This window comes from Apostichopus japonicus, chromosome 17 (assembly GCF_037975245.1).
Source record: "Apostichopus japonicus isolate 1M-3 chromosome 17, ASM3797524v1, whole genome shotgun sequence".
In the NCBI taxonomy this organism is placed as follows: domain Eukaryota; kingdom Metazoa; phylum Echinodermata; class Holothuroidea; order Aspidochirotida; family Stichopodidae; genus Apostichopus; species Apostichopus japonicus.
In genome coordinates this window covers 2,370,944-2,398,719 of record NC_092577.1, presented here as the reverse complement: position 1 = coordinate 2,398,719, position 27,776 = coordinate 2,370,944, and the positions used below count along the sequence as shown (strand labels likewise).

The window sequence follows — 27,776 nt, the reverse complement described above, 5'->3', positions numbered from 1 at the left end:
CAACGGGGCGCGGCTTATCACAATGGCTTATTATATCTCACTGAGCTGGAGCTGTGCAAAACGTTACCGATGGGTAGATTTCGTGTAACACGAATTACTCACCCGATTGCCATTATGGCGTTCAATAATAGTGACCCCAACTCGATAATATTCTGATATTTTGTGTTACAGATATTGAGCTATGCTTAGTAAAAATTCTAGGTCCTTCAGACTCACAATTTTAAACCGGGTAAGAATTTTGTCTTCTTAAAATCTTGGTTTTACTTTTCTTGTGTTCGACTTTCTAAATTGGTATAGCCTACTCGACGTAGGCCTAATGCTACCGTGGAGTGTAGACTAGGCCTAGCATAACTGTGGGTAGGTCTAGTTGCACGATATTTCGTCCTCCTGTACAGTGTAGACCAGGCATGTCAAGAGTTGCGTGTATTTTGCAATTAAGCATAAAATATTATCTGTTAAATAGTCTTCATCAGTAGCCCCAAATTTTGCGTGCTAAAACTTAGTTTCAAAACTAGGATTATTTGAAGGGTAGGTATACTCTTAATTATTATTACTCGTAAATTATTTACATAGACCTAGCCAAACACTAACCAGCTTTAGAGTACACTGTACACGTATTAACAGTGACGGTAAACGTACTGCCTAAAGTAATGTTAATTTTTTTCATCTTAAATGTAATCATATGTATCTTTTCACACAATATCACAGAAGGAATGCACCCAGTACCTTTAAACTAACATGACTGACTCAAGTGGTTTGGAAGAAACCGATCCATTTGCCAAGTTGAAACTTGCTTCATTCTTGCCTCTAGAGAAGTTGGAAGGACGATCAAAGTGTTCTGCATGCGAGGCATCTCGCAAGTTCTTCTGTTACACCTGTTACCTGCCTGTGGATAAACTAATTGGGAGAATACCAGCTGTAGAAGTATGAGATGATATTGAGCGATATCTGAGTTAATTATGTTAATAGTGACTGGATGACTTTCCCAGTGTACATATACTGTGGACTTCACTTTCACAACCATGAATATACAGAACTCTGTTTGCTACTGTATTTGATTTGATTTATTTCACACCAAAATAAAATAGACAAATAAAAGACATCATGGTGTAGGGATAACACAGAAAAGTCTGTTTGGGAGAACTTTTTGCACTGTGGTCCCTGAATAAATATGATAAATATTTGGTACTACTGTATGTGTTACTGAACCAAGAATATTACAAAGTATCACTTGTGGGTCTCTTAGTTGTTGTATGATCTGTCCTTTAATATCATTTTTAAAGTAATTCTCTTGAAATATATTAGAGGAGTAGTTAGTGGCACTTCACTTAAGTAGCTAATCTAGTTTTTTCATGACCTTTCTGTCCAAAAGTTAAACAACTTTGTATATAAATTAAATCTTTTCAAATGGTCAATTCACATGGAATGCCATTAAAACCTGACACTTGCTGCAAAATGTCATGCATATATAGCAGTTATAAAGGAATGCCAGGTGAATTTTGAAGAGTGAAGCTTTTCATAAAAGTTCATGATTTGAGATGATCTTATCTTTGTGATTACAGATTCCATTTCAGCTTGATGTGATAAAGCATCCACTGGAAGTCGATGGTAAGAGTACCGCAGTCCATGCTGCCGTGTTAGCACCGAAGCAAGTCCAACTTTATACATACCCTTGCATACCCGAGTATAAGGATCCAAGTAAGGTAAGTCCAACTTTCTGTGTACCCTTTCCATTCCAGCAGTGGCGGAGCTAGGGGTATTGGTCAGGAGGGGCGAGAAAGGTCTGTAGGGGCGCTTTCGACACTATCTAAGCGTAGCGCCAACACTGGTTGGCGCGTAGCGTACAGAAAATTTTTGAGTAAAGATACTCCCTAGATCGCCGGAAATGACCCTTTCCGGGCCTGGCTAATTTGCAGATAAACGAAGAATAAATAGGTGTCTTCGCCAAATTACACCAACAAAATGTGACAAATGTCAATAAGTAGATGACAGCGCAATAAAAAAGTCAATAATCTAGAATAAGTAAAAAGTGGTAAAGAGCTGAAAAGGGCGCCAGCAGTCCATTTGAGTCCGTCAGGGGGGCATCCGCCCCCCCCCCTGACCGTATGGACGCTCCGCCACTGCATTCCAGATTCTGAGCGTCTGAGCATGGAGGTAAAAACAGCAAGATACAAACCCGACACAACTGTCAGTTTAGTTAACTAGAATATAATATTTTGACATTTTTCCAAATGATAGACTGGCTATTAAGTGGTTTCTTTAAAAGACCATGGTTGTGTCGAGGAGAAAAAGAAATGAAACCTGTTACGAGAAGCTCTTTTGTGTTTTTTTAAAATTTTGTTAAACAAGTCAACTTTATTGAATTCATATGTTCTCTCTATGATCCTGCTCCTTCCTCAGGTGCTGCTAGTATACCCTTCTGAAAGTGCCAAAACTATCACTGAAATCTTGGATCAAGAGGAACGGGCAAAAACAGGTTTAGACTCGGACTCAGAGGAAGCGACACCTCCGGCTTGTAAGAAGACAAAGAAAGATCCGAAACAAACAGCCATTCCATTTGAGAGAATCATCTTTATTGATAGCACTTGGAGCCAGAGCAAGAAAATCTTTAATGATGAGAGATTGAGAGGTAAACCCTGAGTGGGTAAGGAGAGGGTGTACAGCTGTGGTGTTATCTGGTACTGGTAAACCCGGAGTGGGTAAGGAGGGGTGTACAGCTGTGGTGTTATCTGGCATTGGTAAACCTGGAGTGGGTAAGGAGTGGGTGTACAGCTGTGGTGTTATCTGGTACTGGTAAATCCGGAGTGAGTAAGGAGGGGTGTACAGCTGTGGTGTTATCTGGCATTGGTAAACCTGGAGTGGGTGTACAGCTGTGGTGTAATCTGGCATTGGTAAACCTGGAGTGGGTAAAGAGGGGGTGTACAGCTGTGGTGTTATGTGGCATTGGTAATCCCGGAGTGGGTAAGGAGGGGGTGTACAGCTGTGGTGTTATCTGGCATTGGTAAACCAGGAGTGGGTTAAGAAGGGGGTGTACAGCTGTGTTCTTATCTGGCATTGGTTGACATTTGACAATCACAAAACCAAAAGATTATTGCAAGGAACAGAGCCTGATAGTTTTTCTTCCGAACTGTTATAAGTTTATGTCAATGAAAAATGATTTTTTTTGTGTGCTCTTCTCTTCAGACCTGCCATGTGTCATACTTGCTGAGCAGAAAACGTTCTTCTGGAGATCGCAGGACAAGGAAGATAATTACCTAGCGACCATAGAAGCAATCTATTACTTTCTGGTGGAGCTATTCAATTTGACCTCTGACCTTCAGTATGCTGGTCAATATGATAACCTGATGTACTTTTTTGTTTATATGTATAGAATGGTTCAAAAACAAAAGAAGAATTACATCAAAATACATAAAAAGAAGCAGAAGAAAACTGCCACTCATGAAGCTGGTGTCAGTTGAAGATTAAGGTTGAATTACGTTCAGGAAAATTTTACAAATGTCTCCAGGGAGCAAGGACTGATCATTACAGAGAGCATGAGTCAGGCTAAATATTTCACAATTTTAGCGACGCATCAGTGACTGCACTGGCTTATTGGCAGCCCAATAATAATGGCTGCGGATGTGGCAGAGCTGAAAAAGGTGGTGGCATTTGAAAGCAATGAGGCTCAGCAATTGGGATGTTCTGGGTTTAATACCCGGCCGGGTCATAGTAACGTGGGTTTTTCATCCAAGAGCTATCTACGGTTTTCCCATCTGAAGTGAATTTCTCATCAAAAAGATTACAAATTTGAATTAAAATGTTGAATTGGGAGCCACCTGACGTGTAAGTTGTAATCCATTTAGCCCTTGCGTTTTTCTCATTTGGGGTCGCTTAACTGTCGTAGAAATAACTGATGATTATTATTATTATTATGCTCAGTGTCTACTGGCAGCAAACAGTAAAGTGCCTTTCTTGTTTTCTATGGTCAGCAAGTGGCTAAATTCACTGACAATTTGTAGGCCTGATGGGTGAGCAAAAGGAACCAGAACCATTTAATTTTTTGCTTTAGCATGTGTAAAGGGTAGATAAAGTGAACTTGGCCAAATCCCTTGATGCTGGCTGGGACTGGGGGTTTTAAGATATGATACATTTGGCCAAAATGTTTTTGTTTATTCCAGCATTAATTTCAAAACATTTATAAATTAAGAAAGGAAAGAATTTGTAAGCTATAAACATTTTGAAACAAAAGGCAAGAATCTAGGCAGTCTGCCAACATTCTCACCTTGTGGTAACATTAAGTCTCACTCTGGGATATCCAAATTTCGCATTCAAAACTGTCATAACTTGTTCTTCCTGGTCGGGACATGAGTGTATAATTGGCTGAACAGTAGTTCGTATATAAGTGAAAACAAACAATGTGTCTTGCCGTATGTATGTATGTATGAAGGTTCTGTGCTAGGAAAACTTGTGTTGGCAATAACATATAAGAATGTTTAAGCAAGTTACCACACACTTAATTGTGGGGAAAGTACTGATGGTGTTAACTATAGTTGGCAAACGTTTTAATAATATACGACACACACAGAGGGAAGAAAACAAAATACATTTGAAATGACAATTTCCTTTTCAATTTTTTTATTGACTTGCTTTGTCTCATCTGTTTTCACATTTTTCTCTCTTTTTTTCTTAATTTTAAAATTTAAGCTTCCATTTTGAAACTCAAATGTATATCCCACCACCAAAAGCAATAAAGGAGCCACACTAAATACCGAGGAAAAAATATACCGATCAAATACCTGGGAGTCGTAAAAAAAGGGGAAAAGAAAGAAAATGGCAGTTTCTCTTCCATAATCTAAATCAAATAAGAGACTCTTAAACAGTGGCCGAACAGATAGTTCATTAAGTGTATATAGTCATAAAGTGGGCACAAGGCACTTCTAGAAAAACTGATGTGAGACTTCAGGTAAAACTGGGGAAACATGAGCAGAAAAATATCAGTCCACAGAGATATATCCTGAGGCTACAGAATGTACGCATGTTACGATATAAAAGTAGTCTCGTTATATGTAAACGCTAACTGCAATAGAATGTACACAAGGAGATCACAGTACACAAGGCATTGCGACCTCTCCATCCAAAAACAAACATTTGCAAACATTTTCAAATTTCAAGGATATCGAAAACAAACCATGGGTTACTAGTTTCGACTTTGCGTCATTCCATACTCCTAAACTTGTCCTCAAACTTTGGGAAAGGAAGTACTTCATTCTTAGAGTGTGATTGTAGACAACTCATCAGTAAAGACCCCCCCCCCCCTAAACTCGTCCTCAAACTTTGGGAAAGGAAGCACTTCATTCTAAGAGTGTGATTGTAGGCAACTCATCAGTAACAAGAACAGGGCTTGCTTATCAATTGATTTTCTCATGAGAGCCAGAGAATCACATCGGTTGGAGTAGAGGGCCGGACAAACTTGGTTAATGCACCGAATCAGCACATGGCTCCTTCGTTACGTGGTAAATGACGACGACATTTATAACAAACAGATTTGTATACAAAGCAACCATTGAAACACAGCAGTACATGTAGAAAAAGTTGTTGGAAAACATAGCATGAGTATCAAACTGTAACGTTTTGTCTTTTAAAAGATGAAAATCTTCTCTGCTATCATCCAACATCTTCATTGAAACATTTGAGTTCCAAAGAAAATTTGAAAAATATAAAAATGGCACTCTCTAGGGGAAGCAGCAGATTTCACAGAGGGTAATTTTTTTTACGAATCCCTTCAGGTAACCCTGATTATGGCAAAATGTTCCCATTTTAGAAGACGGTTTTAACCATTTGGTGTTTTCCAACTCAACTAAAACGTGAAAATATCATTAGACATTGTTGAATGATTGATGGCATCTCTTACCCATTTAGTCTTGCTATGAAAGAGTCAACAAACATGTTGTCGCTATTCCATTAATTGACTTCACTCCCCTTACCTTTTACAATGCACATTTCTGTCTCCATAATTTAATTTTAGTTTAAAGAAAAGTTCTTTATTTATAAGGCATTCCATTATTTCTTTGTGAGTAAAGCGATGTGCATTGCTGCTCCTATGCCAATTGACAAAAGTACATTATAAATTCTCTGTCAGTAGTAACAGTATTGTTCAATAACTTCAAATTTGCTTCATTCCTAAATTAACTTTACTATTATTTCACTTTTCATTCCAAAATTCTCTCTCCTTTAATACCTTCTCTTTTGTTTGTTCATGTCCATTTTTCTTTCATATATGTTTTTCTTTAAATTAAACTAAGTACTGAAGAAGGATTTAAGTATACATATACCACATGAAGGCTAACCATCAACAGCTGGTTTACCTTATTCACAGAGGTTATGTGGGTCAAGTTTTGTTGCCAAGGTAACAGCCATCTTTAAGTCAAAGCAGCCATCTTGGTTTATCAACAGCTAACTGATGCCTATGAACATTCAATGATACATCCATGGAAGGAAAGAACCTTTGCATGTTATGAAACATTTCCAGGCATCAAAAGCTATGACTTGCATATATATATAGTTTTATGAGTTGGTATGTTATATCAAGAATAAGCAATATTCATGAAATTCCTCTGACTTGCAATTGTCACAACAAGCAAGAAGATATGACATCATCAAAACATCATTTGGGCATATTTTCTTGTTAGAAAACTTTGGTTAATACTTGAAAAAAGAAAATGTGACCAAACTGTGATTATTTAGAAATATTTCTTATTAAATGAATTTTAGAGATGAGCTAAGCAAGAAAGTGAAATTCCAAGTTAAGGGACTAACAGAAGTAGAAGAAGGAATGTGTCAATCAATAAAGTTGATGCTAAATGCCTCGGTTCTCTAAATCTTTAACCTTGTAAATGCGGACCAGCCAATGCTCTGTGGTGTAGGCTTCTTCTAAAACGTCTAGCTCAAAATCTTTATTTCCGATCTCGGTATTTCGCACACGATCGTAGCCAGGTGGCTTGCCTAAAAAGAGAAAACAATTTGACAAGACCTATTACTTGAGAACTGGGTGGAGGTACATATAGGGGGGCATTCCAATTCTAAAAATCTATTGACTAGATATGCAGTCCTTGAATGGCATCATAAGGATCTACTTTTTTGTGATATGCCCACGATACTGAAGACTGTATGTGTACTTACCAACATACGAGATGATACTTTGTAATGTAATAAGCCCTACCAAATGACAACATGAAGATAATGAGAATGTGAAAAGGTTCAGACTCTCCATAACTTAAGCTGTACGCCAGTATAAATGTACGCTGCGACATATGACCGGTAACATTACATACCGGTGCTCAATGTCAGAGCAGTTTCATCTCGCGATGAGAAAATCGTCACAGATCATTGTTGGAAAACGTACTGAGACGGAGTGTGATTCGCGTATCAACCAGATGTACAGAGAGGATATGATCATTTAAACTTTGACCTCTGAGGATCAACTCCTTCATATGTACAGAGAGGATATTATCATTTAAACTTTGACCTCACTAAATACGCTTAAGAAACCATTCCATGTACAATGTTAAAAATGAATTTATATTCCGCTGCAATATTTATTACCAGCCCAACATGCATTACAGACTTCCTATAAATGGCCTAGATGAAGTACCGTGAATTAAGTCACTTACTAGCTTCTGTGTAGACCTGTCCAAACCGATAGTAGCACATCTTGTACATAAGGCAGTTTAATAGGACCGGTGAGCCCTCGCGGTCCACTCGGAATTCTCCCTGCGGAGTGTAGTAGTCATTCTCGTGGATGTGGCTTCCAAGCTCTGTGCTGCCACCGATACGGACCATCCAGAGGAATTTGTTTATATCTATGACAAAACCAAGAGCACGTCTGGTTGAAGGGATGAATTTACCACATAATGAGGACACTCTATGGTCATTTGAAGAAGTTTGCGTCAACCATCCATACCCTCCCCCTGTCAGCCTAACCTTTCCCCTTTGTGAGGGTTTGGTGGTCATCTGGTATAGTTACTACAGTTCTGCCGGATACTGGATTAAAAGTTGCAAGAGATTAGAAAAGCGCTTCATCCGGGGAAAATTTGACATCGGATTTAATTTCACCTTTAACCCAGCTTTTTGAGATGGGTGTCTGGATAAACCATTAAACATCGGAAGGGTAACCGGATAAACCATCTCAGAACAGCTGTGTACCCAGCTAAACCACTAACCATGAGACGATTACCCAGATGAACCACCTACTGATAGATGTGTGCCCAGAAATACCACCTACCATCAAATGGGTACCCAGCTATACCATAAACTAACAGATGGGTACCTAGCTAAACCACTAACCATCAGACGATTACCCAGATGAACCACCTACCGATAGATGTGTGCCCAGATATACCACCTACCATCAAATGGGTACCCAGCTATACCATAAACTAACAGATGGGTGCGTAGCTAAACCACTAACCATCAGACGATTACCCAGATGAACCACCTACCGATAGATGTGTGCCCAGAAATACCACCTACCATCAAATGGGTACCCAGCTATACCATAAACTAACAGATGGGTACCTAGCTAAACCACTTACCATCAGCTGAATACCCAGATGAACCACCTACCGATAGACGTGTGCCCAGAAATACTACCTACCATCAACTGGGTACCCAGCTATACCATAAACTAACAGATGGGTACCCAGCTATACCATAAACTAACACTTGGGTACGTAGCTAATCACACTTACCATCAGATGAATACCCAGCTAATCCACCAAACAAAACGAGGACATAGTTCACATCCAGTTCCCTCATTATTTCGTACGCCTTGTCCTCAGGTGACGCCATGGCCTAAGAGGATGAAAAGACAAATTTGACATAAGGGTGAGTGAGTAGGGGGGGGGGGGAGGGTGAGTGAGGGTTAGGGTTATGTTGGAAATGTCAGACGAAGTTCAATTCATTCCGTTAGAACACTAACGATGTCTGATCCATTCTTAAGCTGAGAAAATATGAAACATTCACCAGCTATGGTTGTCTAGATATCAATGTTTCTGTAGCGAGGTTTAATATATAACCAGCGGAGGAGGAAGGCTCTCCAGGCCGGCAGTCTGACTCGCATGAAAACTGCAAATCCACAAATACCAACGTCATGGAAAGGGGAAGATGCTATAAATCAGATATTTGTTGTATTTGGTCACAACTTGTCACCATTCCAACTAATCCTGAATTGCATTTAAGTTCAAATGTAACTGAACAACCCTCAAGTTCTGAGAGGTTGATGCACATGGTTATAACCACTAACCCTAACCCATCTTTTAACTCTATGAAGATTAGCGGGGAGAGAGTAGGGGGAAGGGAGTGGGGATGAAGTGAATTGGCAAAACACTGAAATGTAGGCAAGGCTTATAAAAGACAACCAACATGACATGATGAAAGGTCTTTGCACTACAAAACTATACGAGTCCTGTTGTGGGTACAGACTGTCAGTTAACCCCCTGTGAGGCGATCCCTTTTGAACCCTTTTTCTTAAAACTTTGCATCCTGAAAGCTATTAACTTGAGACTCTTTAGTCTTTCATGATAACTTCTGACAGAAACCTCTTGTGATTGATGAAGTTACTAGTCAATGACAAAGTATGTGTATTTTTTATTGACTTCTCTCTTGTATTGTATCTATTCTTATTTAGGGAAACCGGAAGGAGGGATGGGGGGGGCATGGGTAGGGGGAAGGGAGAGAGGGAGAAGGGGTTCTACCTTTGTGGCAGTTACATACCAGAATAATGAAAGATTTACGCTACTGAGCCAATGCATAATTAGGTAATATAGTCCTACCTGTCCAACCCTGGATATGTGAGTGTTATTCCATGTATTATTATCCACCAGGATCGTCCGATTAGCCATGGCTGTTATCTGATACCCATAATCCCACCAAGACATCACCTTGGCATCCTGAGGAAAAAGGAACAAGTATAAATACAATGAGAATGGGAAACCCACCTCAGAAGCAATAAACAAAAGTGTCATTTTCTAAATTAACGGACCCTGCGATGCCACGTCGGGCCTAGTTTCGGCCTCTCATATAACTTGTCCATATTTTGCAAAACGGGGTAAAATATGGAACTTTGCACTCCATTTCAATAATAGGTTGCCTGAAGCCCGAAGTACCCGGTACTCCATGCAAGCCTGGTACTCCACACAAACCTGGTCACACATTCTTTTTCATTCAGACTCAAGTATTCAGAAAGAAAGAGGTTTTTAACGGACAATGTCTCCAAAGTTCTGCTTATGTCCTGTTCCCTTTTCTGTCGTTTGAGTTACAAGTGATTTAACACACCAGATGATTTCTCTTTAATATATAAACCCACAACCGTGTAGAGGCGTCAATTCATTCTGTTAGAACACTAATGATGTCTGATCCATTCTTAAGCTGAGAAAATATGAAACATTCACCAGCTATGGTTGTCTAGATATCAATGTTTCTGTAGCGAGGTTTAATATATAACCAGCGGAGGAGGAAGGCTCTCCAGGCCGGCAGTCTGACTCGCATGAAAACTACAAATCCACCTCTGATATAACTTGTCCATATTTTTCAAAACGGGGCAAAATATGGAACTTTGTACTCCATTTCAATTATAGGTTGCCTGAAGCCCAAAGTACCCGGTACTCCACGCAAGCCTGGTACTCCACACAAGCCTGGTACACCACACATTCTTTTCACGACGACGTATTCACTGACATGCCAATCAAGCGGAAAGATGAAAACCCTTACCTCTGGAGTATTATGTCTGAGCCAATAGTAGGCTTCTCGGAAATCGTCAAAGATGATCCTGCCCCCGTCACCGCTCCTGGCCGAGAGGACAATGGAGGGTGAAGAGTAGGCCTCGGAGGTGACCCAGGTACAATGAAAGGTGTACGTGATGAGGAAGAAAGTCATGAGGATAATCATACCAGTAGCAACCTTGGAGAAAATGGAGAGGCAGAGTCCAATAATTAAACGCACGATTTACTTTACTTGTATCAAAATATAATGACGACCGACACGGGCGGCCCCTTACAGCGAACATACTAATGTTGACTGACACACTCGGCCCCTTACAGCAAACATGCCAGCTATAATGATGACTGACACGCACGGCCCCTTACAGCAAACATACCAGGTATAATGATGACTGACACGCGCGGCCCCCTACAGCGAACATACCAGCTATAATGTTGACTGACACGCGCGGCCCCCTACAGCAAACATACCAGCTACAGTATAATGATGACTGACACGCGCGGCCCCCTACAGCGAACATACCAGCTATAATGTTGACTGACACGCGCGGCCCCTTACAGCAAACATACCAACTATAATGATGACTGACACGGCGGCCCCTTACAGCGAACATACCAGCTATAATGTTGACTGACACGCGCCGCCCCTTACAGCAAACATACCAACTATAATGATGACTGACACGGCGGCCCCTTACAGCGAACATACTAGGGCTGTGTCATTCCGGTTAATTCACTAACCGGTTAACCTTTTCTATTAACCGAACGGTTAAGGTTTAAACGTAACCCGTGTTGTTGCCTCAAAATAAGAGCCGAAAATCAGAGTTATATAGCTCAGATTATAACTCCGAAAGAGCGCCACCACTTTTGATGCGGAAGTACATTCTCAAAATAGCGCTGCAAGTATCGTTTTTTCGTAACGCCAAGAATTTGGTTGTATTTGCTTAGTTTTGACGATCGTTGCATTGAAAAAGACGAATCGCGCGTTTTCATGAAGTTTTAAACAGATTTTTGTTTCTCTTTCAGTTCATCGGTAACTGTTACAGAGATATCTGAAGCAAATATTTCTTCGTTAATTGCGTAGCCCCTACTGTGATAGCGCAGGCATTGTATGGCAGTTATAAGCCTAATATTACTAGGCCTACTTAATATTGGCATTGTGTATTGAAGTTCGCAATCATATGGAGTGTTAGACTACAAGGCTTTCACCAGCTAGGCCAAGGTTAGGAAAGTCGGTTGTTAGGAAGCGATTACTACAGAAGTGTACGGTAGTAGGGCTAGGCCTACGCAATTACAAGTACAACAATGGGTCACAGATATATTGAATTTGTGCATTGTGGCGGGGTAGGCAGAGGGTAGGGGGGAAGTGTGGAAAACATTGTAAAATTTCCCGCGAACACCCTGTCGATTTCCCGCCTGAGTTCGCGCAGCAAACACAATTAGCACGCGTAGCATAATGGCGTGGGGTAGTCCCCCGGTGGGGTCATGTGGTGGAACCCCTTGTGGGGGTCCAGGGGTTAACGCCCCGGAAAATTTGGCGCGTCTGGCGATAAAATATTCGCAGCTGTGGATGCAAAATACTGACAACTTTTTTAATTTAAATTGTCACGAAACTGATGAAAATTTTGAAATGACAAGTTTTGTTATAAAATGAAAAGAGTTCTATCTGTCTTACAATCATTAAAAATTTTAACTTAAAAAAACATGCGATTTTATGAAACAACGTTCGGCAAAGCCCCATTCCTAGACTGCATAACAATAGCTTGCACTATACTACAACTACGGTAGGCTACATTTTCCAAGGTACCTTGCCAAACAACTGTGAGCTCATCCCCTGTCTAACACCTGTTGTTAACAATATTTTGGCATGTTGCCAAGGAACGTTTCATGGTCTAGAATTAATAAGGTCAGTCAGTAAAGGTTCGGTTAAGTTATGAGAATTATTATCTTAGACGTTTAAGAAAAGTAGGTAAAATATGATCCCCGTAACAGCTAGGTAAGTAAAACAGGCAACTGACTCCTCCGCACGAACAAGACAATCTATTCCACATGATACATGAAAGTAAACCTTGTAATCACATGTTTAAGGCCACTTGGCATGATTAACTAAATTCTTAATATTGTTTCCATGTTCTTGTAGAAAACGTAAACTTCGCAATATACAATTAGTTGTTTTTTTGTAGTTACGTGAGATCTGTAACCGACGAGGTGGTTAGGCTATTTGCTATACACTAAACTATGGTAGGATATTATTTTCTCCGTAATTTTGGAAATTCTAGAAAATACTTTTTCGCCGCTTAACACCAGATGTGTTCTTACGTTTTATTCATAATTGGGTGTACTATAGCCTTGTTTACATGACATTAGTTGCATTTAGCACGATATGCCAGTTTCGCGTGAATTTTTCGAAAGGTTTTTGCTCAATCTTTCGTAAAATTTGAAAGGTGTACCAACTTACTTTTCGTACACAATTGGTTATTTCTCTACTGATTTTCAGAGTTTTTTTTACAGTCAAGTGTATACGTTGTGCATTGAGCATAAACTTATCGCGAATGCAAGAAAACGATGCGGGGATTTCCAGCAGACAAATGTTTTCTTTGTGGGATTACTGAGTCTGTTGAATGGAATCCCGCACCTTAGAGGGAACACTGAACTGAAATAACATCATAATAAAGAAAACGTTTACTGCTTAAATGCAATATAAATTTGAAAGGATTAGATGCAGACTCGCCACGTTGTCGAACGGGGTAACAATAGGCGCTTCACGGGTCGCATACCGCTTGGTAATCCCTTCAATCGTACTGCCAATCTTAAAAATCTTTTGTATGGATGCGTGATAAAGTTTGCAATTGTTACGTGATTTTCGGCAAGCAAATGTTGCGGTCTATTTCGGGAATAAAGTGATATGAAGACGCGCCGTTGCGACTGCGTAATTGGCATTACAAAAACGGTTAAACTTATACGATGTACGGCGGACGTTTATCCGGCCGTTCGGTCGGTTAACCGGTTAACCGTTACAGCCCTAGAACATACCAGCTATAATGTTGACTGACACGCACGGCCCCTTATAGCAAACATACCAGCTATAATGTTGACTGACACGCGCCGCCCCTTACAGCAAACATACCAGCAGCAATTTCGTGAAACCAAATTTATTTCCTATTTATTTTTTTTTTCATACATGAGAAATACTTTTTATTTCTCAAGTGAGTCTCACCAAGTTTTTTGTTCAAGTCTCAGGAAGTTTTTTAAAGGAAAATGTCTCCAAAGTTCTGCTTATGTCCTGTTCCCTTTTCAGTCGTTTGAGTTTTAAAGTGATTTGACACACCAGATGATTTCTCTAATAAATAAACCCACAACCGTGTTGAGGTGACAATTCATTCCGTTAGAACACTAAACGATGTCTGATCCATTCTTAAGCTGAGAAAATATGAAACATTCACCAGCTATGGTTGTCTAGATATCAATGTTTCTGTAGCGAGGTTTAATATATAACCAGCGAAGGAGGAAGGCTCTCCAGGCCGGCAGTCTGACTCGCATGAAAACTACAAATACCAACGTCATGGAAGGGGAAGATGCTATAAGTCAGTTATTTGTTGTATTTGGTCACAACTTGTCACCATTCCAACTAATCCTGCATTGCATTTAAATTCAAATGTAACTGAACAACCCTCAAGCTGTAACTGACAAGTCCATGTGGTAATAACCACATTTTAAACCATTTTAATACAAATGGGCAAGTTTTATGGAGGAAAAATATTGTAGGTCAGAAACAGGTTTAAGGCAATCTATCTATTTTTCCACGTGACTTTCAAATTTGTTTAAATTCTTTTACAGGTAAAATGGGAAATCGACTTTCAAAATTTACATGGCTTTTCCAGGTTTTGCATGACTGTGGGAACACTGTCTACCTTTTGTCTTTTGGACAATGCTTTAAATTCTTTACCAAAATACCATACATGTATGTATGATCCACATTACAATGAAAGTCCATGGCAGTCTTTCCGTTTTGAAAGTCAAATCTTGGGCTATTCGTTTAAACACCACCGATATTACTTGGAAGTCTTTCAGACATTTAACTGATATGGTATCAAAATAATTGTCATCAGTTGGTATATGCCATCTGAAAGCCACCAAAAAACTACTTTTTGAGTATTTTGATATGACTTTACCTCATTTTTGATTGGATAACTGGCATCTGTATTTTCGGCTTTCCTGGACGTCTTCTTTTCTTGTTTATTGATATCTAGATTCTTCATGTAATTGTTGAGGATGGAAGATATTCCAATACCAGAGAGGATACACATGACAGGGGCCAGGACCAACATCAGACGGACCATCACACCCTACGCAAAGAGGAACAAAGTCATATAGTATTTAGTATCATTCACTGTTATAACAGGGCAAAGAGGAGGCGGGGGGGGGGGGGGGGGGGAAAGGACCATCACAGCCTATGCAAAGGGAAACAAAGTAATAAAGTATTTAGTATCACCCACTGTTATAACAAAGCAAAGAGGAGGGGGGGGGACGGACCATCACACCCTACGCAAAGAGGAACAATGTCATATAGTGTTTAGTATCACCTACCTTTAAAACAAAGCAAAATATGAAAAAAAAAAATAATGAATCCGGCTACAATGATAATGACTGCTACCACAGTTAAGAGTTCCAGATGTTCACAAATACATTCAAAGGAGGAATTTGTCTGGCAACAATGCTATGCAAAACTTGATTAAACTGAACCCAATACCATGCACAATGTTGTAACTTCTCTGCTGGACAAATGTAGCAGTTCCACAGTGAACAGAACCTTACTATTTCTCAGGCTTGGCTGCTACACGAATGAAAGCTCAGTATCTTTCACTCTCCACTGTTACACGAGTGCAACATTAGTAGTCTCACTCTTCACTGCTCCATAAAGTAATGCACAAATGTAGCAGGTTCTATCAATAGTATGTTTCTCACTCCTTTAATGATAAATAGGATGGATGAATGGTATTAACTGATACGAGAAATGTTTAAGTTTTATTCACACCCTGCAAAACGTTTTGAACATCCTGGTCATCCTTTCTCTAACCCTCTATGGCACACATCTACATTTGGAAGAAACTTAAGAGAATTTAGACTGTTTGTGATACTTTGTTGTTGTTGTATGTCAAGTTTCCTCTCTCTGATTTTACGAGAGGGGGAGTGTGGGGGGGGAGGGGAAGGGGAAGAAAGTGGAAGAGGGTAGGGCAGTAGGTCCTTTCTCATTCAAGCTGAAAGCACCAGAAACTAAAACAGAATACTTACTGAAAAGTACAAACTAGTAATCCCGTAGAGGATGATGAAAATGTTTGCATCCGTCAGCTTGCTGAAACAGTAGTACATTCCCACTGGAGGAAACGGGAGAGAAAAAAGAAAATTGCCTTTAGTTGAACGACCAATTTAATTCAAGGTCCGAAAAAACTAGAGTTGAATGTAATAGCAGGGAACCAACCAGTGGTGTGTGTAGGTTGAAGAGCCTAATATGAAACAGCTGATGCACAACACAACTCATTATGATTATCATGTGTAAGAAGGAGTCAAAAGACACAAGACAGGACTTGGTAAAATACAGAGTTACATGAACGGCTCGAAAAACCACGGCAAATGCAGACACTGTCCAAAGGAATCAAAATAAAATAAAACTGTTAGCAAACTGCTTATCCACTAGAGAGCCTGTGTAATAGAATGTGTAAAAGTAAGTTGGCCTGATGTTTCGATCCTAGCAGGATCTTCTTCAGAGGCAAAAAAAAAAAAGGTTTTTTGATTTTTTTTTCTGAAGAAGATCCTGGTAGGATCGAAACGTCAGGCCAACTTACTTTGACACTGTCCCAAGGAGTCAGTTTAATATGTGACCGTGCTACCCCTACAGTGAAAGACATTGGAGTCAATTGAGTTCTGGGCTTTTATCATCCTCAAATGCAGACACTAGCCCCAGAGTGACAAACGCTATCCCCTCGATGTCTGCAACTGCATTGTTACCTTGAGTCTAGTCTTTCCATACCACAGACTTTGTTACTATAAATGTTGTCTTTTTGGGTACATTATGTAACTTCTTTTCAAGTGACTAGTAAAAGCATAGAGTACTTTGTTTGTCCGAGTCTTGAATACAGAATAGGTTAATGGTATATAACCACATTAGGTTAAAGGTGTAATTTGCATATATGCAAATTTGCTGCACTTCCAACTCCGCAGAGACGATACCGGGGACTCACCGGGAAACATAAAGACGTGCATCTGAAGATCAAAATAGAAGGAACTCCACGTTGTCGGCTGATGTTCGGACACAGATGCTATGATCGGGATGTTATTCTTGGCGTACGACGGATCCAGCAGGGAGTAGAAACGGCCAGTCCACGGAGAAATTTCTAAGAGGAGACTTTGCTTAAGGAAACGAACATGGAAATTGTTTCGAACGGTCCAATGTCTCATGCAAGAACGTTGCAAGCACACCTATATACATGTCTTGAATTCAGCGTATGAACCTTAGATACGCTTCAACTTTGAAGCTGCTCTTTTGCATCGGGGTTTAATCACGACAACTTGGCTGCTTGTATGCAGTTAATTCTTTCAGATGGGCAATGTCCAACTTTACCACATCCGGCCAAGGTATTCAATAAATGCGGCTCGCGGTTTTCTCCGAACAATAAAATCGACTCAGACAATGAATTTCACTGAAGACAGGACAAGAGGGACAAAAATATATATGAAAATATGTATATCCGGATTATATACACTTACACAGTATCAACTTGGGGAAGAATAATCACTATAAGCAATAGACATTGGGTATTAAAGGGTAGAAGTCTTCTTACCCACATAATGTAATATTTCATGTTTTGTCATAGGGTTAGGAACATTCTCAAAGTGTTGAGGTCCACGTATTGCTTTCAACATTTCACTGTGGCCTGCAAGATTAATTTTGTGCCTACCCTAGGTTTAGAAAAAAAAAAATCCCTCCTCCCGCCCCCAATAAATTCAATGTAATATTTTGTTGCCCTTGGTGGTATCTATGAACACTATCAAATACTGTTGACATTCTTGGTACAATCTTTGATGGACTACGGTAAACGGAATAGGTTTTCGGTACCTTATTTCTTCTTACGTAACTAGATTGACTTTACTTTGCTCTCCTTGACCTGTTGAAGATGTATGTTTCGTGTTAAGCTGAGTAACACTATGACGTTAAACAGCCATGGTTGTGAAGAAAACAATTTATGTAGCGAGGTAATATTATAAACCAAAACAGATGATGGCCTGAAAAGGCTCTCTGCCTGGCAGTCTGACTCGCACAACGGTATCCATGACAACAAAGGGTCTATTTGGGTGTAAAATTACTTCCAACCAAAAATTTAAAAATCAAAACACAGCTCATCATGTTTTTCTTCTGAGTGTCCAAACTTCCAAGAAATTTCAAAGTTGAAAATAAAGCAGCATTTTGCGTCCTTTTCTATGGTTTTTCTCAACCTCACTGATTCCACAATGCCATAACGACATACATAACTAACTTTTCTAATAAAAAACTTACTTCAAATGGTGGCATAAAAGTCGAAAAATTTACAACTTTCAATTTGTTTTTCTCAAAGATATTTGCTGTTGGGATCCAAATTAAACCTCGTCCATAATATGAATATTTAAAAGCTATGAACGTCATTGGCCAATACGTAATACAGGACCATGCTTGATTTGTGTAGATTGTCTATGGCAGTTGTACCAGGGAGTTGTTAGACTCCAGCTCACTGGTTGTACCAAGTTACCAACTCGACGTTTTGAATCTATTTTTAGCAATGGCTCATAACTAAACCTGCATCTCTGATTGGTTGAATTCAAACTAGTGGGTTGGGGTCACTGTATGCGATTAATATTAAATGTGTAATTTGTCTGAGGACACTTTTCTCATTATCAGTAAATGTCCTTAATTACTCGCCAATTAATGCTTTTGGCAGGGAAAAAACTTGGCTAATATCTTCGTTTGCTGTTTTGTGATTGATATATGTAAGAAAAACTTGATGGACTTGTCAAAAAAGGGGAAAAAGGCGACAAAACGCAAAATGCTGCTTTAAAACGTATCACTTCTGGACGAGGAACGATTATTATATTGACTTTGTAAAGGATACTGCCGGTAGCTGAGAGGATTCCGCCAACAGCTAAAGCCACTGCTCCCAGCAGTGTGAGTGCAGCTTTGAACAAGATGTTGAAATACTGAGGGCTCAGAACCGAACGGACGTACTCGACAAAGCCATACATTTGACAGAGCCCGAATACACCAAGAGCCTGTGAAGGGAAGAAAAATGAAACATGAAACTGTTGGAATTCCAAACAAAGTATGGAAGAAATGTCAATGAATTTAATTTGACTTGTGATGTTAAAGCAAGTCTGCGATTTGAAGAATTGGATTGTTCCTACAAAAGAACGGGTTGCAAAAATTTTGCAGGAAACAAGGTCTGGAACTAAAAGTCACAACATAGAATGGTTGAGTCTGAGTGATTTGTGAAAGTTGAATATATCTAGTGACAGCCAATTAATAAGGGGTTAATCAACGGTCTAGCGTGCGTTACTCACAGGATTAATGCACGATCGGGGGATAATGCATCCAGCGATAGCATTAACACCCAGAGTGCATTAATCAAGTGAGTAACGCATGCTAGACCGTTGATTAACCCCGTTCATTCATACACTACCATTTGTGTGGGGAAAAATGATAAAACAAAACATTTTTGGTTACATATTACCAAAGATTTATTAAAGTGATGCCCCGTAATTTTACCGTGCGTACTCACAAGATTAACCACGGTCAGCTGACCTGAATGGACCAATAGGATTTAGGAATCTTTACTAAGTATGAATGAACATTATATTACAGACAAGCTGTAAGGCATCTGGTTCTTGACTACTTGTCCAACAAAGACAACCAAACCTGGTACAAACTAGATCTATGTGTTAACAAGGCTTGAAATGAGTTTATGAAATATAGCTACTCAAAAAAACAAATACCAAAAATTTGAAATACATCACCATTTGATGAGGATTACAACTGAAATCATAAAAGGGCATAAAGGCTACATACACAGTTCTAAACACAGTGTTTTGTTGATGATATCACAGCCTATCACCAACTGAGACAGATTCCTGGAGTGGCAGTTAGTTTTTCTGTCAAAGATTACTTTATTTTCAGCCAACATTGTTTTTTATCACCAAAGGAGAAAAGTCTTCCCGAAAAACTCTCTGGAATTTACTATCTCTCTTTCACAAGAGTCCAAAATCTCTTGTTACTAAATCCTTTTACACTTAATCCTTAAAACACTAATACCATCTATTTTAATTTGTTGAAATATTTCGATGATGTCTTTTGGGATTGCATAAAAACTTACTAATGCTTTAAATTATTCTAGCCTAGTATCATTGACATTTCCATCAATGTTTGTTTCGTGTTAAGCTGTGTAACAATGTATGATAACAGCCATGGTTGTGAGAAAGCAGTGCTTTAGTGTAGCGAGTTTAAATTTTGACCAATGCAGATCACAGGCATAGAACCTTCTGGTTGGCAGTCTGACTCGCGAAAAAATGGCAAATTTTTCATGTCCGTCAGTCCGAAAAAAAATGTGGTGCAACAATTCCAAAGCAACAAGTCTAAGTACTGGTGTGAATAGGAAAAGCTGCAAAATCCTGATCGGTGAAGAATATCAAACAGTGTGTGCAGAATAGACTGAAGAGGTTTAATATCATTTTAAGTTATACTTACTCTCGACAACTATGTTCTAAATGATCCTCTGACGACCCAGTCCCCCCTCTGACTATTTCAATTGACTGGTTCAACTCTCCAGTAAATGGCATAGACGTGCGAGCTGTATATGGTCAAAATATGGCTTCGCAACTATTGCGCTAGCGCGAGGTAGATCTACCGAATAAATATGATGCAGACTAGACACGCAATTACTCCTAATAAGTAAGGCAATACAAATATGAATGTAGTATCCACCCTGCCCTATAACCACTCTCTTAATGAGATAACCACAGGGTGAACATGCCCTGAGTAACTACAATGTCTAAGGTAAAAGATATGTATAAGTAATAACTGTTATCAGTATCTTAACTGTCTGCAGACCATGAGGAGAAGAGAGTGAGTGGCCACATGTGTGTCCCTTATATACCAGCCTAGGTACTTTCAATGGTAACCTAATTAGCATGTGTATGGAAACTATACAAAGTGCTACTGATGAAAAATTCCATGGATGCAATCTGGATTACTCTAGCCAGAGGCTTATTAGAGGGGGTAAGTAAACAAACAAAGTTGACCAGTATAATATGGTCACTACAAGACTGCATCCTAAACAGCCTGGCTGCAGCCCCCTCAGCAATCTACTTTTAACACAATAGGTTCCTTACTTGCACCTTGATGTCCTCCATACTCAGCCTGAAGATTTACAAACCTGTTTTGTAAACAGAACTTTCCCTGTAAATCTCATGAAACTTAACACACACAGATGTTTGGGTCATGTGCACCCATACAACCAGATTTTCATAGCTACAGCCATGTCCTTCCCTGATATAACTACATTTATACAGAGGGACTTATCAATTATTGTGACTACATATGCCTGCTGGCGACTGCTACAAAGTCCTGACATACACCGGTGGTAAAGGTCCAGTTGGAAATCACTTCCAGAACATGTAAAAATGTGCAATCCTGTGAACAGTTTCAAATCAGCTCTCAAAACGTATCTTTTCACCAAAGCATATATGTTATAATTGTTATTATTTTGTTAAATGCTACGAGAATTATTTCAAAGTATGTTTGGCGCTATATAAAAATTATGTATTATTATAGGTCGCATAGGATAATTGATCAGTTCCTGCGAAGAGACACTTACGGCCATGTGTTCCGAAGACTGGACAGGCTGGAATCCGACGAATGAGATCTGCATGGACAGGATGGTGCCGAGGCAGTAGACGGTAGTGTAGACCACGTAGATACGATGGGAGAACCGTCCAGTGACCATCAGGACAAACGTATGGATCGGGATGATGTTGATGAGGAATACGTAACCACCCCAGGAGGAAACCTAGCCACCACGTACAATAGAGGAAGTATAAACAAAACAAAAGACCTATGAAGCAAAAAGGTTTTAATTTACCGAAACCAGCTTGCTGTTGGCAACGCAACAATTGTTTCCAACAAATTTAATGTCATATTTTGTTGCTATGGGTGGAACTTCTGAACACTATGAAATACTGTTGTCATTCTTGGTACAATCTTTGATGGACTACGGTACACTGATTAGGTTTTTCGGTACCTTAATTCTTCTTACATAACTAGATTAACTTTGCTTTCTGTGACCTGTTGAAGATGTATGTTTCGTGTTAAGCTGAGTAACACTAGGACGTTAAACAGCCATGGTTGTGAAGGAAACAATTTATGTAGCGAGGTTAGTTATAAACCAAAACAGATGATGGCCCAAGAGGCTCTCTGTCTGGCAGTCTGACTCGCACAACGGTATCCATGACAAAAAGGGTCTATTTGGGTGTAAAATTACTTCCAACCAAAAATTTAAAAATCAAAACACAGCTCATTATGTTTTCTTCTGAGTGTCCAAACTTCCAAGAAATTTCAAAGTTGAAATTAAAGCAGCATTAGGTTGATGCCGTTAGTTGGACAACATATCTTTAGAACCTGGGGAAATGTCGCATTTCCAGATATTAAAGCATTTTTTCGGAGGCCTACATTCAATTCCTCAACGGATACATCTGGGCCTAGCCTACTTTGCTCACTACAACGTGCACCTGGATTGTCAGGATTATTATGTTAATTCATGGAGGAAGGAGTTTTGGACAGACTTGCTCCATTCTGAATACTATTCTGTGTTATATGCTGTTTGGACATGAGACTTCTGGACTCCTTAAACATTGCGGATTTAAATTTACAAGCCAGTCTGTAATTGCGAATGAATCCGACCAAATGATGAATGGTCTTATTACCACTTGAACAAACAATCTTTGGAGGAGAGCTTATGTGAGTTTAGATGCACAATGAACCCGTCTGTATCACTCACCATATAGAAGTAGGCCAGCGCGCAGAGCGATGCCCAAAATACCGAACCGGTTTTGACGGACTTGATCCACAGGGTGTAGGTAAGAAGCATGCAGAAGATAGCGATACCCTCGTTGTCATAGGAACCAGCGACCGACCTAGAGATGTAACCGGGGACGATGGATATCATCGCCGCAGCAACCAGACCAGCTCCAGAGTCCTGGAAATGTAAGGAAATAAAAAAAATGATTTGCATGAATTGTCTGGCTTTGAAGAGTCCCAGTTTGAATTTTGAAAATAATAGCAAAAATTTTTTTTTAAAAATAAATTTTTATTTAAATAAATTAAATTTATAAAAATAAATTTTTATTTAAATAAATTTAAATTTATAAAAATAAATAATAAAAAAAAATAAAAAAAAATAAAAGCCATATTTTCTATAACAAAGTTACTACTCACAGACAGCAAGGTAAGAAACAGGCTGGTCTTGTGGCATCTTTACGGTGATTGTGTACGCACATGACAGAGATCACAAACATCCTGGTAATATATGCCAAAGACACATATCAGTCTGGTTTTGTGTCTCCTTTTAATAACCTTTCAACCTTTTTTAAACCACCATATCCTTGTGCAAGGTTCAACATTCAAGGTCATTGCACAGTTTTGACGTTCACCTTCCTATCAGCAACATTTACCTTCAGTTCTTTGGTGAGATGGTAAGTGACCAACGTCGTAAGTGAAGAGAAGAGCGGGGCGAGGAACACGCACACGTTCCTGACGTTGATGGTGATGTTGATGAAGTTCAGTGCGTGGTATATGACCGCAGATGTTATCATCAAGCCTGATGACAATAATGATAATAATCAAGGTCAGTCTTAATCATGATCCAAAAATTTGAAAGCTGCGAGGAGTCTGATATCGGTGCACATTGATGCTGCTACACATCAGGGATTATTGAGAGCCCAACCAGTAATTATTATAATCAGTCACTTGTAGTTAGGCTTAATTGAAATATTTCAATGTCTTTTTGGGATTGCATAAAACATAGAGGAATGCTTATAAATTATTCTAGCCTAGTTTCATTGACATCTTCATCAATGTTTGTTTCGTGTTAAGCTGTGTAACAATGTATGATAACAGCCATGGTTGTGAGAAAACAGTGCTTTAGTGTAGCGAGTTTAATTTTGACCAATGCAGATCACAGGCATGGAACCTTCTGGTTGGCAGTCTGACTCGCGAAATAATTGCAGTTTTTGTATGTCCGTCAGTCTGATATAAATGCACATGCAACAATTCCAAAGCAACAAGTACTAGTCTAGTAAAATATGTAATACAGATGGGCATCATTCTAATTTGCATTGACTGGACCTATAATATGAGTCCCAACAGTTACAACAAAACGCTTAACACTTAGATTTCTAGACAAATTTAATTTACTTAGATGGTGATAAATTGTGATGCAATCCCTCCTTCTCAAAAGATATTTAAGACCTAAAGCCGTTTTGTTACATCTTTGGACTGATTCACTTACCGGGATAAATTGTCCCGCCAATGATTCTACCCAGTGGATACCAGGCTCTATCATCAAACCAGTTGTGAAATTTATAAAAACCTTCATCGGCAAGGAAGAGCGTTGTTCTATAGTTGAAGTAAGGATCAAATTCGTGAATAACGCTCTCAAATCTCAAAACAGAAAATAACCTGGTTGAAAACGCTGTCGAGATAATAACAGACGGTTAAGATAAATTACTTGCAATTAGTGTCATGTATTACAATTAATGGGAGAGGTATTATGGTTACACAGTTCTTGGTATGCCAAAACTTACAGTAGGGTTAGCTACATAGACAATGCCAAACATGAGATTTACTCTGCCATAATCCAACTCCCCCCCCCCCACCCCTCTTTGAATCCTAAACCGATGGGAAAGATTTGAAACAGGTCAACCCCAGAACAGGTAAACATTTCTCACTAATAAACCTGTATTCTACAGGGGCTACCGAACCATCAAATGTGAAATATTCAATTAATCCATAATGGGCACCCTAATGAAACACACTTTACTGTACCTGCACACTAGATGCAGAAAGACATGCGTTGCCATACTGGCCCACTGTTACAAGATACAAATCAAGCACAGGGGTTTCACTACGGTTGAAAAACACAATGAGCAATATGTCAGCATGACTTCTAAGAAGATTCAGATTTAAAATGCAGAAAACATACATAATTATGAATATGACAGATTGCATCCATTAGATGGCACAGGGACATTGCTAATGAAATTTGTAAACTCATTTTCACAAGACCTGTCCTGATATTTACATAATATCAACCAGTCCTGATACTTACATAATATCATGCAGAAAACCAAGATAAAGAGCTTCAACATAGTCTCCTGCCTCTCATAAGACATCCTACCCAGCCAATTTGGAAGAAAAGAGCTCTTCATTTTGACTTCAAAAGTAGGATTCTAAAATCAAGAGAGGAATCACAAAGGGTACATTACAAGTTAGGTCATTACTGGAACTGTTAGCCAATGGTGAGACTTGTTAATAAACCATCACTACAATATACACCTTTATACATTTCTCTGCATGCCACTCATTGCACTGTTGATGCATCTGCTTGTCACCACTATTTATATGTAGCCCCTAAATAATTGCTTATAAAACCACTAAATGTGCTACTAGAAACAACACTGTTATTCAATAACCCTTTTATAAGGTGTATAACCCATTCCATTATAAACACAAGACACCAACTTACAATAGCTGATTATAACTTTGGCCTTCATTCAAGCTGTTTAAAAACCTCAGTATGGGCCGATATCAGAATTGGAATATCGGCCAAAACCTATATTTGCGATATTAGCACAAATCTAGCCTAGACCTACATCTCCTATTGTTCATCTAGAAATGAAATTCACCACGAAAATCTGAAAATATATACATTTCTTACCTAGCAAACTAAAAAAGTTGAATGGCAGTGACTTGCGGCAAAGTTTCATGGATTTCATTACAAGCCTTAGATACAAAGGCGTACTTGGCTTAGGCTAGGCCTAGCCCTATCGTTGGAACTTGGATACTACAGTGTACTGTAGCCTACTTGTCTACTGTACTAACAGTGTTAGTGTAAGAGCGGGTGATAATGCTACGTGTACATATACTAAACCACATGTGAGAATGAGAGGCACCCCAGCAAGCCTATATAAATGGTTTGTTTCGTCAGAAAGAGCAGGTGACCAAATGCAAAAGTCACTGCATTCAGAAAATTAAACTTACACCACTTTCTCAAAAGGCAAATATCGCTGGATGTCACCGCAGAGCTAGTATTTCCATCCAAGTGTGTCTCCAGCGAAGCTGTCGACGTGGGACCGTTGGCCTGGTTATGTGAAAAGGTCAGTCTCCATAGAAGTAACTTCCGGGTCACTCTTTTAATTTATGTTACCATCTTGTGCTTGCCACTTTAGGCCAACCAAAACGGCTTGGAAAGCTGCGACGTGGTGTTTTTCTGTTACGGTTGCCACGGACTGACGGAAGTATGTTCCAACCTTCGTCACGGTATCGACCCGTAACAAAGTACTTTTGCAATAGTACTAACCTATAATTAACAGAAAACAACGTCTCAGTTGAAAAAAAGGGACGCCATAGGTAACCAAACTATAATTTTCCAACATTTCCCTTGAGATATAATGGTACTTTATGTTAACGCTCAGTGGTTAACGCCGGTGCCTTCCAATCATAAGGTCCCTATAGTTCGAGTCAAGGGCGGCGGAACCGGGGGGGGGGGGGCACAGGGGGCACGTGCCCCCCCACTTTTCCTCAGGTTAAAAATGTGCCCTTTTTCTACATAAAAATTTCTAAATAAAAAAAGAGTTTACAAAGCGAAACCCACGTCGAATGAAATATTTCGGGAAGTTTTAAATGTTTACTACCACAGGCGTAGGAGCCCAATTTGATTTGGAGGGGGGGGGGGGCTGTAACGACTTGCCCGAAAAATATTACCAAAATTTATCGCGCGCTACGCGCGCGTTCAACATGTTAATCTGCATATCATATAGGCATGCATTGGTTATAACATCGCATGCCAATAACATACAATCATTTTCCGTGTTATAACCCTTCCAAATTGGTTATAATAATTCGGAAAGTCGTTACAAAAATAATGATAATAATAATATCAGTTTAACCATTGAAAAACACATAGAAAATTATTTTTCTTTCAGTATTTTGACATTTTTCATTTGCTTTCATGCATGTATCGATCGCGTGTGCAGGGACTTGGACTTTATAATGATTTCACCTCATTTTGTCTTTTTCCTTGTTTCCCAATTTGCACATTAGATATTGCAGTGCTAGTATGCATTGTTTCCTTGAAGGGGAAGGGGGGGGGTGGCGTTGATGGAGTGATGTGTATACGCAAATAAGATAATACATTAAGAGTTATAAAGGGTAATAAATATCAGGCTGCATCAGTCCAATCGAATTTCTGCAAAGTGCCCTTCGACGTTGGTGCCCCCCCAGATTAAAAGTGCTTCCGCCGCCCTTGGTTCGAGTCACTTCAAGATTAATGTAGGCTATGTCGTCCAGTTACAGAGTTGTTGACAATTGACAATTCATAATCATGGACGTCAAATATGAATCTAAGAGATTGACTTCGGTCAGCTTATGGCTTTGATAAGCCAATGAGGCTTCTTCGCGAGTTCCTGCTTGCAGGCGGATCTAAACCACATACATACAATACATACTTTAAAAGTTTTTCAGGTTTAGACCAAAATTGAACTCCACCACAAATTGTACTATTGTAGGACTTGATGAAAACTTTGCCCAAGCAACAACCTTTAAAGTATGATCTATGAAATATGGTAGAATAAACCGGATAAGACCTGGAATATTCTGTTTTTATTGGTCTATGAAGTAGCAGATTAATTTTGTGCCAAAAGTAAACGCTAAACAGAACTTGACAATAG

The 27,776-nt window shown here is 39.4% G+C and overlaps 2 protein-coding genes across 3 annotated transcripts; one reads left to right on the top strand and one right to left on the bottom strand.

Annotated features, from left to right (window-relative positions):
• Position 1: 1 nt before the first annotated feature.
• On the top strand, positions 2-4,597 carry LOC139984211 (tRNA-uridine aminocarboxypropyltransferase 1-like). Of its 2 annotated transcripts, none has more exons than XM_071998013.1 (5): positions 2-229; positions 712-924; positions 1,563-1,703; positions 2,401-2,629; positions 3,184-4,597. In XM_071998013.1, exons 2-5 carry the CDS (start codon positions 739-741, stop codon positions 3,456-3,458), a joined length of 831 nt encoding a protein of 276 aa, XP_071854114.1. In that variant the 5' UTR covers positions 2-229; positions 712-738; the 3' UTR covers positions 3,459-4,597. The 2 variants fall into 2 exon arrangements, with proteins under 2 accessions (XP_071854114.1, XP_071854113.1); XM_071998012.1 differs by having other exon boundaries at positions 7-229; positions 709-924.
• On the bottom strand, positions 4,592-26,245 carry LOC139984210 (dolichyl-diphosphooligosaccharide--protein glycosyltransferase subunit STT3A). Its single transcript, XM_071998011.1, has 15 exons — positions 26,089-26,245; positions 25,157-25,277; positions 24,338-24,520; positions 23,502-23,647; positions 22,829-23,026; positions 21,650-21,841; positions 18,896-19,052; positions 16,994-17,146; positions 16,047-16,129; positions 14,927-15,100; positions 10,747-10,935; positions 9,810-9,926; positions 8,727-8,829; positions 7,650-7,838; positions 4,592-6,981 (listed from the first exon to the last, which is right to left on the bottom strand). Exons 2-15 carry the CDS (start codon positions 25,254-25,256, stop codon positions 6,836-6,838), a joined length of 2,130 nt encoding a protein of 709 aa, XP_071854112.1. The 5' UTR covers positions 25,257-25,277; positions 26,089-26,245; the 3' UTR covers positions 4,592-6,835.
• Positions 26,246-27,776: the final 1,531 nt, after the last annotated feature.

Bases quoted from the DNA above. Each gene is read 5' to 3' on its own strand.
- LOC139984211 (XM_071998013.1), top strand. From the start codon at position 739: ATGACTGACTCAAGTGGTTTGGAAGAAACCGATCCATTTGCCAAGTTG. The intron at 1,704-2,400 runs GTAAGTCCAACT...CTCCTTCCTCAG, and splicing joins AGTATAAGGATCCAAGTAAG to GTGCTGCTAGTATACCCTTC. The intron at 2,630-3,183 runs GTAAACCCTGAG...TCTTCTCTTCAG, and splicing joins TAATGATGAGAGATTGAGAG to ACCTGCCATGTGTCATACTT.
- LOC139984210 (XM_071998011.1), bottom strand. From the start codon at position 25,256: ATGAAGAGCTCTTTTCTTCCAAATTGGCTGGGTAGGATGTCTTATGAG. The intron at 19,053-21,649 runs GTAAGTGTCTCT...TTCCCTTCACAG, and splicing joins AGTCTTCGGAACACATGGCC to GCTCTTGGTGTATTCGGGCT. The intron at 17,147-18,895 runs GTATCCTTTACA...GTCTCCTCTTAG, and splicing joins AATCCTCTCAGCTACCGGCA to AAATTTCTCCGTGGACTGGC.